The 17,511-nt window shown below is 43.5% G+C and overlaps 2 protein-coding genes across 4 annotated transcripts; one reads left to right on the top strand and one right to left on the bottom strand.

Annotated features, from left to right (window-relative positions):
• The first annotated feature begins 775 nt into the window (after positions 1-775).
• Positions 776-9,938, top strand: slc38a8a (solute carrier family 38 member 8a). 2 transcript variants are annotated; one of them, XM_076042654.1, is made up of 10 exons: positions 776-1,052; positions 2,261-2,459; positions 3,013-3,169; positions 3,593-3,697; positions 5,059-5,116; positions 7,635-7,749; positions 8,347-8,494; positions 8,852-9,054; positions 9,137-9,188; positions 9,692-9,938. In XM_076042654.1, the coding sequence occupies exons 1-10, from the start codon at positions 849-851 to the stop codon at positions 9,792-9,794; spliced, it is 1,344 nt and encodes a 447-aa protein (XP_075898769.1). In that variant the 5' UTR covers positions 776-848; the 3' UTR covers positions 9,795-9,938. The 2 variants fall into 2 exon arrangements, with proteins under 2 accessions (XP_075898769.1, XP_075898770.1); XM_076042655.1 differs by lacking the exon at positions 3,593-3,697.
• A 489-nt stretch (positions 9,939-10,427) lies between these two features.
• LOC142899177 (uncharacterized) lies at positions 10,428-16,974 on the bottom strand. Of its 2 annotated transcripts, XM_076042652.1 has the most exons (6): positions 16,890-16,974; positions 15,355-15,409; positions 14,814-14,863; positions 12,304-14,290; positions 11,305-11,409; positions 10,428-10,709 (listed from the first exon to the last, which is right to left on the bottom strand). In XM_076042652.1, the coding sequence occupies exons 1-6, from the start codon at positions 16,950-16,952 to the stop codon at positions 10,486-10,488; spliced, it is 2,484 nt and encodes an 827-aa protein (XP_075898767.1). In that variant the 5' UTR covers positions 16,953-16,974; the 3' UTR covers positions 10,428-10,485. The 2 variants fall into 2 exon arrangements, with proteins under 2 accessions (XP_075898767.1, XP_075898768.1); XM_076042653.1 differs by lacking the exons at positions 10,428-10,709; positions 11,305-11,409 and adding an exon at positions 11,679-12,157.
• Positions 16,975-17,511: the final 537 nt, after the last annotated feature.

Below are 17,511 nucleotides of genomic sequence, written 5' to 3'. Positions count from 1 at the left end.
ACCCGAGTCAGACCCAAGTCATGAATCAGATGACAAACACGACTTGAGCGCAATTCACTCGTGACTTCGCCAGCACCTTGAGCTTTTCAAGGAATGACTTGAAAGACTCTTCAAGTCCAAATATTTAGAATACTTTAAAAAAAGGTGGTAGTGGTGGGGCTGGAGGGTGCTTGGCAGCATTGTGGCGCAGTGGTTAGCGCCGTTGCCTCACATCTAGAAGGCTGTAGGCTTCATCCAGACTAAAGTTCGTGCAGCGCACTGAAGAAAATCACCTGCCCCTTTGAAATCTTTTCTGAGAGATGATTCCAGTGAGTGTTTAGTCAGAGAATGATGTGCCCAGAGATGCAGTGGTGGAAGATAACAAAGTCCAAATACTTCATTAGTGTACTTTAGTAGATGTTTCAAGTATCTGTACTATACTATACTTCAGGATTTACTTTTATGACAACTTATTATGCCTACATTTGTCCACAAATATATCTGCTTTGCATTCCTTACATTGGAAAAATATACTTTTGCCAACTCTGGTTTTAAGCTAAGCTGTAGGTGACGTTTTTTCTTGGTGTGTTCACTGAGACTTCACTGCAAATTCACCACCCACACACACACACACACACACACACACACACACACACACACACACACACACACACGCGCGCGCGCAGGATTCGGCAATACTTTCCGAGTAGCCCCTGAAGGCAGCAGAAATAACAGCGGCCCGTCGGACCATCCCTTCCCACCCACCCACACCTTCCCCGGGGAGGGACGGCCCTGCCCTGCCCTGCCCGGCCCGGCCCGGCCCGGCCCTGCCGTAGAACAGCGGCCGCACCGTCGCAGCCGGTCGAAGCATGGAGGAGTTGGCCAGAGAGAGCATCACCCTCCTGGCATCTTCCTCGGCCAAGCCCCCGCTGGATGTGAGCGCCGAGCCACGGCTGGGCTCCCTGGGGGCCATCTTCATCATGCTCAAGTCCGCCCTGGGCGCCGGCCTGCTCAACTTCCCCTGGGCCTTCGAGAGAGCCGGCGGCATCCGCAGCGCTGTCACGGTGGAGCTGGTGGGAACCGCTTTTTCACTTCCTTCGCAAATAGAATCTTAATGGGTCTCTGTCAGGAGAGCTTAATGCTTTGTCCTTAGCTGGCTTCTGGCACATTTCTTAGGAGTTATGGAATCTGGAGAAGGGTTTTTGCGACTTTACTTTTCGGTTTGTAGTTTGGGGAAAGTCGCGTCATCTGCTTGACGGCTCAGGTGAAGTAATTGGGATCAATCCCACCTGGCAACAGAGGCACGTGGCATGTTGATGCTTTTTCACCAACCTCTTAATTATTATTAACATGTTTTGTTGCAAAAATCTCTATTTTTTTTTTTTTTTTTAGTAATGTGTTTATAGTCGCTGACCATGTGGGCAGCCAGAAACTACAAAGGATACCTTTTGTCCAGTCTTTGGACAAATTCCCAGTCATACATTTGGACCGTGACTTCCTGGCAAAGTTCATACTGCTGATGAATAGAGAACAAAATACAATTTTCTACAAAATTATCACCACACATGAAATTGCATGGGAAACAATAGATTTTTTTTTAAATTTATTTAAATTTTTTATTTTTATAAATATTGTCTAATGTAAATGTTTGAATGTGGTGTATTATCTGTTTTAAACTCGAGGCCTCTTTTATACAAACAAATGCAAGACAAACAATTTAAAGCCATAAATATTTTATTTTAACAAATAACAAAGTTCACTTTTTTTTGACCTACTTGAAATCTTTATCATACATTGGACTTGCTTGTATTTATAAATATTTTACATTTTGAACTTTGGCACCATCTGGTGGTCTTGGCTTTTTTTTTTTTTTTTTTTTTAAATCAGAGCTCAAGAAGATCTGTGCTATGAATGAGATAATTTTTTTCAACGCTTTATCTGAAAAGGTTTCATTTCAGAATTTAAATGGTGAATTAAACAGATGATGATCAGAGTGGTGGTCAAAGGTCACCTCACAGCACCGCCATGTTCAAGATTCATTGTTGAAGAGGGAAATTCATCCCATTTTATTCTGGACTTTATTTTATGTATTTATAAAAGCAGTTGTCTGATTATTTTTTTTTAATTTCATATGGTCTAATTATTGTAAGGGTAAAATTTGAAAGAGTGGACAGATGTCAAAAGTCACGATGATCTCCTGAAGCTTCTGATTAGACATTCGATCAAATGATCCCACTTGGACCTTCATAGCTGTATAATTGAGCTGTCCTTCACCCCTCAGGTCTCTCTTGTGTTCCTCATCAGTGGTCTGATCATCCTGGGCTACTCTTCTTCCATCAGTGGCCAGTGCACTTACCAGGCGGTGGTCAGGCACGTGTGCGGGCCACCCATCGGCCAGCTGTGTGAGATCTGCTTCGTCTTCAACCTCTTCATGATCGGGGTGGCCTTCCTGGTTATCGTGGACGATCAGCTGGAGAAATGTGAGTGTGCGAACTGGAGAACCATTAAAACGCTATCTTCTGATTGGAAAATCCTAAACTATTGGTTATCTGTATTTTTCTATGCTCTATGTCACTTTGTATTTCCACAGCCATTATGAATGTGGAAATGTAAATACTGCAGACAGCCATGCATGTCTGTGCATGCGAACCCCTACATCGCCCCTGTTCCCCATTGGAACGGCTGCGCTACCACCGTTTATAAATAGCCAGAAGCGACAGCCTCCACTGTGCGCTAATGTGCAGAAAACAACATGCAAACAGCCTGAAAATGAAAATTAACTCTAATCATAGCTAAAAATGAAGCTGAATGAGACCCTAAATCCCGAGAGTTGCCTTCTGGTGCCAGAAACGTTACAATGTGTTTTACATGCTGTGCTCAGCTTCGCCCTCTAGCGGTGGAAAATATTGCGTATTGCCCCTTTAAGGCAATACTGGGGAAACTCTGACCTTTGACTGGTTGTTCAATGAAAGAACGTAACACACCTCGTCGTTGATGCACATTTGTTTGCTTTTGTCCCCTCTTGTGTGCTAGTGTGCGGCTCCCTGTACGAGGTGCTGACCGGGTTGCCAGAGTCGGAGATGCCGTACCACTTCTACACGGACCAGCGCTTCGCTCTGGTGCTCCTCTGCCTCTTCCTTATCCTGCCGCTGTCCATCCCCAAAGAGATCAGCATCCAGAAGTACATCAGGTTAGCTCCACGCTGCTTGTATGCACGGCTCCTGTATGGTTTACCAGTACGATTTTTCTGCTTATGGGATCTGCTGAAGATTTCTGGGCGTTGTAGCGACCTACCTGGTTTCTCCGTAAGGGCAGTGAAACCTTCGGGAAAAAAATACACACAGGCTATTGGCCTGTTTTGCTGGCAACCTTTTTACATTGGATTGCTCAGATTTAGATGTTCGGTGTCACACTGGTAAATATTGAGTCTGTACACAGCTCTGAAAGTTCCGTCCAAATGCAAAACTTGTTTACTGTGCAGACTGTACATAGATTTATGAGGTAACCCGGTGGTCAGTGTGACCTGGGAAGTAACCCACCCACCAGTTGCACTAAACAGTCCCCAGTCCTGGCCTGAACTGTGTATGAAAATGTGCCTCTGTTGTCCTCACAGCGTCCTCGGCACCCTGGCTGCCACCTACATGACCGTTGCCATTGTGGTCCGATACCACACCGCTCCGCCTGTTCTGGTTCGCATCACCCCTCTCCGCAGCACTGGGTAGGTGTGTGTGTGTGTGTGTGTGTGTGTGTGTGTGTGTGTGTGTGTGTGTGTGTGTGTGTGTGTGTGTGTGCGTGTGTGTGTGTGTGTGTGTGTGTGCGTGTGTGTGTGTGTGTGTGCGTGTGTGCGTGCAAAGTGAGTGCAATCTATCTGCTCCACTGGCCCAAGTAAGTGGGCCAAGTCAAAGGTAGCGGCTGGAGCCCCGCGGGTATCTCACCAGAGAGAGAAATTGCTTGGGCTCAGTCAGTGAGATATACTGCTGAAAGCAACAGTTCCATCAAGAGATTTAAAAGCAGGGGAAAATATTGGGCAAACCATTTCTCGGGCATATTTTCGGGCCCACCTGTACTGCCAGGTCCAAGTTTGTCTTCAACTTCCACGTTTCTGATGCAGAGCCATTGTTGGGAAACACGTTTTGAGGGGTTAAAGGGAAAAGCCGGTCGCAAGTATTGGCGAGTTGCAATAAATTAGAAGAAAGAAATTAGAAGTTGTGTTATAAAAGTAGGCTCGGACTGTATTTGAGACCCAGTGCATTATGGGAGGGCAGAGAAGCCATCTAGCCACCTTGCTCAATACTTCTGCTACTTCTCATAATAATAATAATGATGATGATAATAGTAATAATAATAATAAAACATTTATTTGAATACAGAAATTCATATTCTTTTATAAATTTGAATTTGTGTTTATGGTTGAAAACTCGTAGCCGTGGAAATAAGACTTATTTTTCGTAAATATTGGCCATCATGAGCTTTGAATTCATACTTAGAAAAACTCCACCACAACTTTCACCAACCTCATTCAGCGTCTCCTCACAGAAAAGAAAACAAATCAAGACTCCCGTGTTCCTCCCAAACCCTCAATTTTCAAAATGTGATGCCAAAAAGAACCGGCAGCTGGATGAATCACGCTGGAAAGTAATTTTTCTCTGTCTATTTGCTCAGCAGGCTGTATTTACCGTCGTCGTCGTCTGGCTCAGACTGACTCAGGTGCATCACGGCCCTTCGAGCCTTCCCAGCTCCACCACAAAAAATACTAATGCCGAGTCGCACTTGTTTTTTTGGAATAAAGTTTTTCAGTTTTTGGACCTTTTAATGTAGTAAATTCGCCGTCGCTACCACGGTAAAAGTGGTAGAACAGAACCAGAGCTGTAAATGGTCTTTGAATGCAGCGGCACACAGCGAGAATCAAACCACTCCAGTCAGAGAGCGATCCTTTACCTCGGCTGCTCCCGCCAGCAGCAGTCCTGTGACTGACACATGAGTGGTTTCCCCCTAATAACAGTTCCGTGTCATTGTTGACTTTTCACGGTAATGGGAATTCTGAAAACTTTTGCCCTTTTTTTGTCTCTTTGTGTGCAGAATGGGTTCCTGGGCCTCCATGTTCAGCGTCATCCCCACCATCTGCTTTGGATTCCAAGTGAGTGTCACCCAGTCAAAAGTTCAGTCTCATGCAATTCTTTTTTTTTTTTTTTTCGTCAGTCCAACTTTCTACACTGCAGATAGATACTGTAGACATCAAATATATGAGCAAGATATATGTAATTATGCAGCACTCTAAATATGCCTTTTTATGAAAGGTGGCTATTTGGAAGAATTTCAATCTAAAACATATTTGAGTTATTTTACACTTTCATTGTTTCCGACATAATTCCATGTGTGCTCATACGTAGTTTTGATGCCTTCAGTGAGAAACTGTGAGATCGTAAAAATGAAAGAAAAGACATTAAATTCAGAGGGTGTTTCCAAACTTTTCACTGTTGGCGTGAATGGATTTATATGTTTAGCTTCATGAGAAAATATGAGGCCCCCTTTAAATTTTGGGTCCCACCTGCATTTTGCACGCTGGTTCCAAACTTTAAGAGTCGATATAAATAGGTGTTTTCTTACTATGCTGTATTGTATTGTGTTTTTGCTCTACTGGAGGCGATGAGGCCGATGGATGTCACAGCTGCGCTCGCTTCAGTGTCATTTACACGATGCAGCAAGCGTGAAGACACGCCTGTCAGCTGTTCAGAGATCACGCACGCACGCTCGCACACACATACACCATGGCATTGCCTTTTGTCATCACCCTGCGCTATTAAAAAAAAAAGTAATATTTTAATTTTGGAGTCTGGAGTCGATTGATGTTTTCTCAAATTTATGTCATCTACTCGGGTTTTTCGGCTGGGCGGTAATGCAAGCTGCCGAGCTGTGGCACTCAATCTTTTCGCCCATTTGTTCAGCTCGCTTCAAAGCAGTTGCTCGATCGTGCCCTTTGCTGTGTGTGTGTGTGTGTGTGTGTGTGTGTGTGTGTGTGTGTGTGTGTGTGTGTGTGTGTGTGTGTGTGTGTGTGTGTGTGTGTGTGTGTGTGTGTGTGTGTGTGTCCTTTTCACTTTACAGCCTAAACAAGTCACTCCTTTCAACGTGTCCACTCAGTTGTCCACTGCAAAGTCAAAGCACTGCAAAAGAATGAAGTTTATTAAAGAAACCGTAAAAAACTGCCTCGGATCACGCGTTTACGGCGGAAAGGCTGCGTGTTTTTGCGTCTTTTCTGATCAACCTCGGGGACCTTCACAAATTCCTTGTATAAATCAGCTGTCACCATGGGAATCCCACAGCGGTGTGACTTTTAGTTACCAAGGTAACCCATCGAGGATATTGGTAAGCTGTAATAAAAGAAAAATGGGGTGGACTGAAGCACTCCGCGCACAGCGCGACTCACTTCCCTGTGGAGTGTGAGTGCGTTGCACGGGGTGGAGAAGGGAGCTGATGAGGGCCTTGAAGGAGCGCATGGAAGGGAAGGAGAGCCACAGGAGAGAAGCGAGTGGTCGCCGCTGGGCGGTGTTGGGAAAGTTCACTTTCTACTCGGACTAATTCACTTCATAGTTCTCACTTTGAGAAAAATGAAGTAGTTCATAGTTTGTTTGTTTTTTATTCGTATGTTCGTTGCAAGATATGATTTTTCGAAATTACGGCCCATCGTTGTCAGGTTTAACACCGAAACTGTGCGACAGATTTCATCTTTGTATCAAATTTTGAAGTCTCATCATCATCATCATCATCATCATCATCAGGGTTTATATTGGCACTAGCACAGCCCTCACAATGCTGGCATTGTTAGTTTAATATTTTTGCTGCCCAGCCAGTTCACACTAATGGAAGTAATGCTGCGTCAAGTGGGGATAACTACTACGGTTGGCTGAGGGGTGCAAACAGGCTGCTAACAGTGATTTTTGCAACCAGAATCACCAGTTTTGGAATTCAGAGCCTGTCTGTTAAGCTGTGAGCCGTCTGTCCCGAGCTCCGGCAAAGTTCCTCGGTGCTTTTATCCAATGGACTCCTAAGAGTCATGGTCTGTTGCAAGAATTGAACCAGTGATCTCTGGACTGCCAGTCTAGTTCTTACCCTCTGAGCTATTATTCCTGTATGCAGGACCTACAAATCTCAATATGCAAATCTGAAAGTCTCATATGCAAAATCTCAATACGTCAGATCACTGAAATGTCAACATACTGTAGTATGTCTTTCTGAGGAAATTTGTATATATATTTTTTACTTAGCCCGAAACTTAACAAAATGATAGTTCTATGATAGTTAACCTGAGGACAGATGCAAAATCTCAACATGTCTGAAAATTGAAAAAGAAAATATTTTTTTTTTTTTGCTCCACAAAAAAAAATATTTTTTTTAATCAGCCCGAAAATCACCGAAATGACCATCTTATAATAGTTTAGCATGAGACGGACTGGTCGAATGTGAAATCTCAAAATGTTGGAAAATTGAAAAATGGCCGAGTCCATTCCAGGCTTTGTGTTTTTAAAGGCGTCGTATTTGCTGCCCGGTCTTTGAAGAGCTGTAAAGTGAAAGCGGTGTGTTCTCGTGAAATGAACCGAGGGAGAGGTGGGGTTCGCACTGTGCTACTTCCCGCCCATCCCGTGTGTGTTTCGCTCCAGTGCCATGAAGCCTCCATCGCCATCTACAGCAGCATGGAGAACCAGCGGCTCTCCCACTGGGTCTTCATCTCCGTCGTCTCCATGGTGATCTGCCTCGTCATCTACTCACTCACAGGTTGCTTCCGCCACTTGCATCATATCTAGAAATTCTATTACTACTTAGTGGTGTTACAGCATGTGCTTTGAAAATTGCAATGAATTGAAACCAATTACTGTTCATTAACTTCATTAAAATTCATAATCGATGGACAGCTTTGGGCTGAAGCTCTTAAGTCTTCTGGCTTAGGGACCACACCTGTGAGTAATTAGTATTTACTGGTCATTCAGCCAAGATGCTGCCTGGTTGTTATCATCGGGTTCCACCTGTCTTTGGATGGCGACACTGGCTGTCAGTGGTCTTGCGTTAGAACTCGTAGTTTTATGTCAATGGTTTTATGGACTCTTGCAACTCTTATCATTACTTACCAGTAGTACTACCACCACTACTATCACTACCAGTCATACTACCCCACTACTACTACTACTACTACCACTACCACTACTACCGCTAACACTACTACTTTTACTACTGCTACCGCTACTACTTTTAACTATAAAACTCAAAACAGTTACATAAAAACATACATCAAAATTGAACTTGAAGGTTTTCAACAGAGTTGATTTAGCCTCTCCAGTGTACACAGAGTCCTGCGACCTTGTCGTCTTTCTGCAGGGGTGTACGGCTACTTGACGTTTGGAAAGGATGTGGAGGCCGATGTTCTCATGTCGTACAGCGGCGACGACATCCTGATGCTAATCGCCAGGCTGCTGTTTGGAATCTCCATCATCACCATCTACCCCATCATCGTGCTGCTGGGCAGGTCCTGACACAAAGCGTAATCGCGTTGTTTGCGGCAAAGTACTAAGATGCTCCAGATTTCACTTGCGACAATTAATATTTCATGCACTTTCTGCGCTCTGAATTATTGGGCAATTTGTGCGCACAATTCTTATTCCCTAACCGTGCACAACTGCTAAGTGGTTTCGGTTTCACTGTTAACTGTGAAATTTTAGATTTATCCAGAGAAACTCCCTTTTACATAATTTTCTGCTAATCTGACTATATGACCGTAGGGTTCAGTTATAACAAAGCAAGAAGATACCAATAAAAAAGTTTTTTTTATTAAAAGAGTTTAGAGTTCCAGTCGACCCACTGTCCACCTGTTCCTCCAAACCAGGTCAGTGATCCAGGAGCCGCTGCTGAGCTGGTGGCGAAGGTGTGGCGGCAGGGGGGCGCCGGAGCTTGAGAACCGCAGCCGCTACGCGCTGACGGTGCTGTGGCTCATAGCCACGCTGGTCATCGCCATGTTTCTCCCAGACATCAGCAAGGTCATCAGTGTCATCGGAGGCATCAGCGCCTTCTTCATTTTCATCTTCCCAGGTGAGAGTGCGCTCAGCGATGCTGTCTTTCTCCCTGAACTTGACTTCTGCCTCTGAGACTTCTGCCTCGCTCTGTTGCCTAGGACTCTGTTTGGTGTTTGCCATGCAGTCTGAGCCAGTGTTGTGGAGGACCAGGTGAGGAGAACCTTTCACTCTCAACGATAAAATCGCCATCTGTGTTTGCCCTGTGGGGAAGAGTGAGGGTGGATGGGTTCATGCCAATCATGGTGTGACTAGCGCGGACTCATGTGGAGCCCGCAGAGCTGCTATTAAAAGCCGTTGACTTGATTGCAGTGTGGATTAAAAGTGTAATTTTCAGATGACTCACTTAAAGTCACATATTAAGACTCGGTGGCTTCTGGGCTTCCTGCAGCGCTCTTAAAATCTGAGTGCACTGGAGTTCACAGGATTTATACTGAAACCCTACATTTGATTATCATGTCTGTCCAGTTGCACTTGTTGGTCGACTGTAAATGATGTCTTTTTGCCTCTGCAGCAAAGAGGGGTGATCTTAGGAGGCTGTGGTCCACGTAGGTCTCTATTTGGCAGAGGCAAAAGGCTCGACAACCAGCCACCTCATCATCTGACGAGATCCTTGAGCTTGACTTCAGCCGTTTGCTTGTCCTTGTCTTCCCCAGAGTGGCGCTCACAGTGTGGGGAGCGGTGACGGTGCTCTGTGGCGCCTTCATCTTTGGCCAGAGCACCACTGTGGCTGTGATGCAGATCCTGGGGACCATCTGATGGCTTCTCCTCAACCTACCTACCTGACTGACTGATCCACAGCTTTTGTTCAGATGTCATTTTACCTTAACATACATTCCACTCCAAATGTTCAAATATGGAATAAAATATTCAATATTCTGTGCTAAACAGTGGTTTAGTAACTGTAAAGGAGTGAGAGGGATGGGAAATGTATACCTTGTCTCTGCTGAATATTTTTGTAAATACATCTTGTTCTTTCTATTAAATATGTTTTGTGTCTCTAAAGAGTCCAGCATTCAAATTTCCAAGGAGTATCTCGTGACATGAGGTCAAAAGAATGTTAATGCTGAGGCCATGAAAAACCTGAATACAACTTTTATATGAATCTTCTATCAAACTTGCAGCCGTTTTGTGCCGTTTACTGTACCAGTCAGCATGCCACACCACAGTAGTTTTGAGTTCTCCCCTTTCTAGTCATTCAGTCAGCATACAACTCATATCAAATACCTTCACTATTCTAGGATATCCTATTCTCACTTCAAAATCGTTACCACAACACTGCGAACGTTACCATTTAAATCATCATCAGCTGAGGAGGAGAAGATTTTATATATATATATATTTTGAAAAAAAAAATCAAAGAACATTTACATTTTTTTTTGTTGCAGTAAAAAAATGTAACAGCAGCACAACAACAAAAAAGTAAAACATCTGACAATCTAAATTAAATCTACCGACGCTTAAAGGCTACCGTTTTGTTACGGACAAAATCTTTAATGTTTTGAGGCGTCCTGTTCCGCAGGGCGAGACGTTCACTTTTCTTGCACGCCTCACACTCCCCTCGCGTTACTGAGTAACCTTTTTCAATGTGGGAGCTGAAGTGTCTCATCACAGCGCTGATTTCCGTTGCGGTCCATCGTCTTTTGCCACTCGTGTGTGTACGTTTGCCAGCCACTGAAAAACATACAAGTAAACACAACGGTTTGTTTAGTATGGCCACAGTGCTCAGTGTTACTACTCAAAGCTGTAAAGGTATTGCCTGAAACCAACTGACGTCAACTAGTATCATAAAGTCTCCTCGCAATCAATACTTTTTGTATCCAGAGCGAGGAAATGTGTGTAAATAACTGTGACTGTGTGTATATATATATATATATATATATATATATATATATATATATATATATTGTGGTATTGTTAAACAAGCAAGCGGTCTCGTTCTAGTTCTATGAAACCCACCTGGATGAAAGCCGCTACAATCAGACCTGTACCAAAAAACAAAACAACCCCCACCCACAACCAGGCTGAATGACTACTGTACCACCCTGTTGACCACCTCAAAATTCATTCTTCTCATGCAAAACATCACTCTGTGAATAACAATCATATGTGATACACAATCAACTGAGTATCAATCAACCAGTGCACTATAATTACTCTTTAAATATCCAAGCATCTCTTTCTGTATCTGTCTCTCTCTGCCCATGTGTCTGTATGTCTCTATATATTTTTTATTACTTCTTTTTAGTTTGACATTCAAAATACATACTGCTAACTTCATCAGAAGGATCTATTTCGATTGTTATTTCAGCAGCGGCCCCGCTGCTGTTCTCATCTTCACTCTCATCCTCATCATCATCATCATCTGTGAAATCTGGACAAAGAAGGGAAAATTATAATTTGCACTTTCAGTTTAGTGGAAAAAACGTACATTTCACATACTTAAAAATGGCTGTATTCTGCAAATCATGTAGCATTGGGTCAAATGGCGTGTACCTGACATTGCAGAAATCATTAAATTCTTCAGAGACCAAACAGATACTCACAATCCATTGGCAGTTTGTAACCTACTGTTTGCAGTCTTCCCCAAACCGTTGCCACAAAAGATGAAAGTGTACTGTGACAGTAGGTTTTTCTTTTAGCAATAGTCTACATTCGGAGGTCCGCACTGTCTCTTTTCACACTTGGACTGCATTGTGCAAAAGCACAATGTGTTCTGGGTTTTAATTGTTTTGCCGCGTTATCAGAGGAGGGCAGAAAAGTTGGATTCACTGGCACGTGTGTGCGCGGCGGCAGCAGAGTGTTTTTAACAGGCGGAAACAGACAAACCCAACTTCAAAAACGAAGGCAAAACACACGACTTTAAAGGAAAGTCTGTCAGAATGGCAGGCTAGTAGAGCTCAGTTAAGGGAACGCCAGGCTCATTCCCACTGACATTAGCGGAGCAGAGTGTTGCGTTTCATGTTTGTGCAAGGGGGAAGAGGTCATAGGAGTCATTAGCACTTTAACCATTGAGCCAGTTCCTATTGAAAACTAAATGAAAAGGAAAAGAAAATGACTTTCTCATAGCCATTTGGTGGTTTCAGCCATTTCAGAAAGTCTACTGCCATGAACATACTTTGCTGTAAAAAACATGTATAAGATAATTGCTATAAAAAATAATATAGGGACTAACAAATTGTCATTGCAGCCCAAGTGATGGAACATGTCTGTAAAGAAGTTGGCATTCCAACAGTCTTCCATCAAACCCCCGTGAGAACATACGTACCTCCAAGGTCATCGAGAGATTTTTCCGGGGGTTCGTGCAGCTTTCCCTTTTCCAGAGCGAGAAGTAACTTTGAAATTCTTGCTCTTTGTTCGGTGGGCTCAGACTGCCAGCAGAATCGCCTTTGCACAGGGATCTCCTGTCCCAGAAATTTAGAAAGCTGATCCAGTTCATTGTCCCGGAAGCTAAGGATTTGAGAGGCGATGGCCACTTCTCTGCGCATTTGAGCAGATTGGAAATAATCAGATATCTTCGCTCCGCACTCGTCTGCAAACAGTATGAGACTCTGATGTCCACTGTAGTGGGTCAGGTATTCTGGTACGGCAAACAAGTATTCATTTTCATCTGGCACACCACATTTCTGTCTTTTACCAATTAGCAGATCGAGTGCATTGACCATTTCAGGTGTTAAAAGCACGGCTACCTCTCTCCCCGCCTTCCCCTTCAGTCCAACCCGCAGAAAATAGCGGCACAGCTTCTGCTCGTACTCCGAGAGTCCCACTTCAAGTTTGTTTGGGCACTCTCGCTTCAGACAACTCCGCAGCTTCATTTTAGAGACCCTGCCGATGCGTCTTCTGTTAAGGAGGATTATCTTGGTCAGCGTTGTTCTTGCAAGACTGGAATAGTTCTGTGCTGTTGCGTGCTCCTTCAGAGCTGTTGTTGCCGCTTCTACTTTTTGGTCCAGATGTGTGTGAAGTTTCCCAATGTCTTCAAAGGAGGGTAGTTCGATAGGTTTGTTGGTAGTTTGGTGGGTTTGTTGTCTTGCAAGACTGGAACAGTTCCGTGCCGATGTCTGGTCCTCCAGTGCTGCCGTCGCCGACTCTGCTTTCTCGTCCAGATGCGTGTTAAGTCCCCCAATGTCTTCAGTGGGCGGTAGTTTGGTGGGATTGTTGTCTTTCAGATCACTTACAGTGCTCAAGGCACTGTGTGAAATGTACTCTGACCACTTTGCTTGATAAAGCTTCTTGAACTCCGTAGTGCTTTTAATGAGATCCTGGTCTCCAGTGAGGACGGCTTGACACTGAACAATGTCACTCACTTCAAACAGGGACTGTCCAATTCTCAATGCGAGGCTTGTGATTTCGGCAGATTCCTGAGTCGCGTCAAATCCAGTGATCTCTTTCACTACCTTTACCACGTTGAGGAAATTCCCAGGTTTCACGGCATCCCCTAAGGTTAGGATTGAAGACGTTTTGCGCATGGTCAGCAAGAACCTCCCAAGGTCGAGGATTTTTTGGCGGATGTAGTCGTGCTTTGCGGGGTCATGTCCATGGAGACTGTACAGGGATTTGGAAAATCGGTCAAGACAAAAGTCGCTGCTGAGTGCACGTGCAATGTCATCGTCATGCATGTGGCCCAAAATCTTCAGCAACACGTTGTCGCCGACAGCGTTTGAACGTGCCGACGTGACCACTGACTCGAGGCAAAGCTCTGGTTGCCTGCCTTGCTGTTCAGTCTCCTTTGGCTTAGATGGGCACTTTGTCATATGATTTCTTAGCCTGGATTGCAAATACCTTCCTTTACAGTGGGTGCAGTTGTCATACTTTCCATCTGTACCGTGAGCGCTACTCTTTACATTAAGCGAGTCGCCGTGCGTTTTCAGAGCTTCACTGTTGTTCACTAACTTGCCCCTGTTCCGAAGTTTCTCGAGCAACTTCTTCCTCTGCCTTGAGCCTGCGGGGAGACTGAAAGCCTGCGCCACCTCAGCGTCTTCATTTATGTGGGTTTTGAGATGAAGATTTATTTTGGAATACTCTTTCTGGCACAAAAAGCAGAGATTTGCTTTTCGTGCTCCTCGAGTGGTTGATTGGACTGTGGAGTTACTCTGGTCCACGCTATTACCCATAAGCGATTCTTTAGCAGCCACACGCTTTGGCTTTGCCACGCTGTCGGTTGATTCATCATTGTTGTGGGTGTCCGAGGCTGGAACATACAGTGGATCACTGATTTCATCATCCGTTTCTTCCTCTTCACTGATTTCAGATTCACCCTGATCAAAAAGACCCCACAGAAAACAGAGTCAAACAATTGGCAGACAAACAATAACAAGTACACCTAAGCCCTACACAAGCACTACATGATAACTGACAAAAGATATCTGGATGCTGTTCTTGCTGTTGCAATAAGCCGTTTAAGGAAAAACATCTCTATATAAAACGTCTGTCTTGGTCCATCATTTTTATTTATCAATTTTAATTTTTTTAGAGTAACAGAGGAGTGCCTCGTTTCATTTGATGAATAAGAAATATTTACTTATACTACAGCCTATGACGTACCAGATTTGTACAATGTATCATTTTGATGCTAAGGGAGTTTTACGATACTGGTTTGACAATATATGCCAATTGAGAACTACGGTATGTCACTTGACAGAAAGAATCACAATGTCACCAGGTGAAGACATTTTTGTTAGGGGCTGTCCTTTTGTGTCAGTTCTAAGTTGTTCTATTAGATGTCATAAATACCGCGTACAAAGCCATTTCCAAAGTGTTAAAAAAAAATATTACACTTACCCAGAACCTTCGTCTTTTTTCTTTAGTCAAAAAGCTGCGTACATGCCCTGCTGGAATGTGTCCCGTTAAAACACATATTGTTTCATGAGGGAAAAAAAAAAAAAAAAAAAAGAATCACAAAATTAAAGAATATACGCCTAATTGTAAAACCATACAATTTCATTATTTCTATCTTTTGCTGCGTATATTTTAATGGACTCAATGGATAATTTACTCTACCATTAATTCTCACTATTGTGTTCTATCGTGTCGGTTGCTCATACATGCTTAACCACACACTGACTGCACACACTGCCTGATTCAAAATAGGAGCCATGGTCAAAAACACTGCTTTTTATTTTTATAGCAGTATAATAGAAGCAGCAGTGCTTGCATTGGTGCTCATAATTAGGGAAGATATTTTATAGTTTAAATTCCCAGAGGAGTTGATGTTTTTCATACAGTCAAGACTAAAACATTCTAGCAGAAAATAACATTGTATTTCTTGCTTAATTCATCTTTACATCATATTTCATATTTGACAAGAAAAAAGTTTTCTTACCATCATCACCACTGCGTGGCCTCTTGGCTTCCTGCTGGGGTCCGGCCCTTATTCCCTATAGGAAATTAACTAATAAGTCAATGCAACCGGAGCCAAGACCTTAAACCACTAAAAACAAACCACAGTATACCTTAACACATTTTTTAAGTTTTACAGGAGCTTCAGGAGTTTGTTCACACAAATAATCAACAAAACGTGTGACGTGGAACTGACGTTGTTTGAAAGTCACTTTTGGACGTCCATTTCAGTCCACCCAACTACACCTTGGATGTCAGACAGACACGCAGATCATGTCTATCATGGGTCAGTCCATGACCATTTCTGGACGGCTATTCGAGGTCCAACCCATCTTGAATGTCATATTGGCGTTCAACATTTGACCTTTGAACTTAGTGCATTTTTGGATACGGATTTGACAGAATTCACATGGTCACACCCATGGTCTGTACTGACAACATCCATGAGTTGGCTCGGCCAAGAAACAGCAGTCTGACTTCTTGCCCTGGCGACAGACACATTGTTGATGCTAGGTCTAGAACTCGACCCAGAGCTCTTCTATTCTGAATGGAATTTGTTTACTAAAGACATACTGAAATCGGGATCGTTCTCTTCGGATTCTTCATTCAACGAACGCACAGATCGTAAGCACGACACCAGAAGATAAAGCGATCCAACACTGGTTTCCGATTTAACTGGTTTGCTGGCCGAAAAGCTGCAGATTCGAGTTACGAGATACGAGTTCACAAACCTGCACAGCATATTACGGGCGATTTTTAAGTCGCAGCCCACATCTACCACAGCACTATGTGCCAGTGACATCAAAATAAAGAAAATACGAAATACACATGTTGAGACGCGATGCATGTTTACGAATTTGTGTCGAATCTGCTGACGGCGGCGCATCGCATCTGCAGCTGTTCGATAAACAAACTAGTTCAATCAGAAACCAGAAGGGACACAGCGGTGAACGAACGAAAGAACTAAGCTTTTATCCACACGCTACAAAGGTACAGTGGAACGTTACAATGTATGTTGCTCACATAAGGTTTCGGCACAATACGTTTTCCCCTAACTAAAGCTATCATTATCTTACATTGAGTCAGCGAAAGTCACTGTGACAACCGTTCGCTAGCTAAAGTAAGCTAGCCAACCAACTGAATGAATTGTGTACCCATTTCTCAACTTAAACCCTAGGTCGAAGTAACTGGAGGCCACCGTCTAACATCAACCAGCCAACTAGTTAATCAGTTATGTCCGCGATCCCCCCCTGCCGCTCAGGACACGTTTGTTTCTGTTTACGTTGTTAGTTGCGGTGGTGTCGACTCCTGCTCTTTTTGAATCACTTGGCGTTTTAACGGTTTCTGGCTGTTATTGGAACGCTTCAAACGAGCCTTCTGTGGGTTTGCAACATGTTTGTATATGAAAGCAACGCAAACGTGGTTTATAGACGAGAACTCGCGGTGTCACTTTAAGTCAGCTATGGCCATCAAACCTATCGTTTATGTACAAAAATGTATAAAATACAAATGATTTACTTTATTCTCCGACTCGTCCCCTGGCTGCAGCCTTCGTGACGTTCGCCTCCCACCAGTCTCCATCGCACAGATGATGATCCACCACGGCGCGTCGGAACTATATGACGTTGCGCGGGACTTTGTGTGTCGTATCGCGGTAATGTGTGCGAAGAATTCCACTATCATGTGTGTGTGCGCGCGCGCTCGTGCGTTTGTGGATTGTTACTCAAGGCACCAAAACTATGAATGTACACATGCAATGAATATTAAACTAAAAAAGTGTGAAATAACTCAAAAAAGTTTTATATTTTAGTTGATCTGCAATAGCCACGCTTCATATAAAAAATATATATATCATAACATATTTAGGTATTGAACTTTTTTTTTTTTCTTTTGCCACATTAATCCACATATCTTGGTCATATATTTGATGTCTTGAGTATGTATCTACAGTTAGTAGATAAAGTAGTAAAGATAAAGACGACGGGTGTGTCCAAACTTTTGACTGTTAAGGTCCTTACACACCGGGAGCGAGCGAATTCGCTTGGCGAATGATTCTTGCTATTTTAAAACCTATTGAAGTCAATGGCACCGTACACACCGGCAGCGAATGTTCGCCGAGCGAAAAAGCGCCGGATGTTTT

Source organism: Nelusetta ayraudi, unplaced genomic scaffold (assembly GCF_046127955.1).
Source record: "Nelusetta ayraudi isolate G7.1 ecotype Tasmania unplaced genomic scaffold, CSIRO-AGI_Nayr_v1 ptg000071l, whole genome shotgun sequence".
Classification (NCBI taxonomy): Eukaryota; Metazoa; Chordata; class Actinopteri; order Tetraodontiformes; family Monacanthidae; genus Nelusetta; species Nelusetta ayraudi.
This window is presented reverse-complemented; position numbering and strand designations above follow the sequence as displayed.

What these genes read in the sequence shown, in the direction of transcription:
- slc38a8a (XM_076042654.1), top strand. Translation starts at nt 849, where the DNA reads ATGGAGGAGTTGGCCAGAGAGAGCATCACCCTCCTGGCATCTTCCTCG. An exon ending in GGACGATCAGCTGGAGAAAT is followed by an intron (nt 2,460 to 3,012) that starts GTGAGTGTGCGA and finishes CTTGTGTGCTAG; the next exon opens with TGTGCGGCTCCCTGTACGAG. An exon ending in CCAGTGTTGTGGAGGACCAG is followed by an intron (nt 9,189 to 9,691) that starts GTGAGGAGAACC and finishes TGTCTTCCCCAG; the next exon opens with AGTGGCGCTCACAGTGTGGG.
- LOC142899177 (XM_076042652.1), bottom strand. Translation starts at nt 16,952, where the DNA reads ATGGAGACTGGTGGGAGGCGAACGTCACGAAGGCTGCAGCCAGGGGAC. An exon ending in GGGACGAGTCGGAGAATAAA is followed by an intron (nt 15,410 to 16,889) that starts GTAAATCATTTG and finishes AATTTCCTATAG; the next exon opens with GGAATAAGGGCCGGACCCCA. An exon ending in TCCTTCTGATGAAGTTAGCA is followed by an intron (nt 10,710 to 11,304) that starts GTATGTATTTTG and finishes TATGTTTTTCAG; the next exon opens with TGGCTGGCAAACGTACACAC.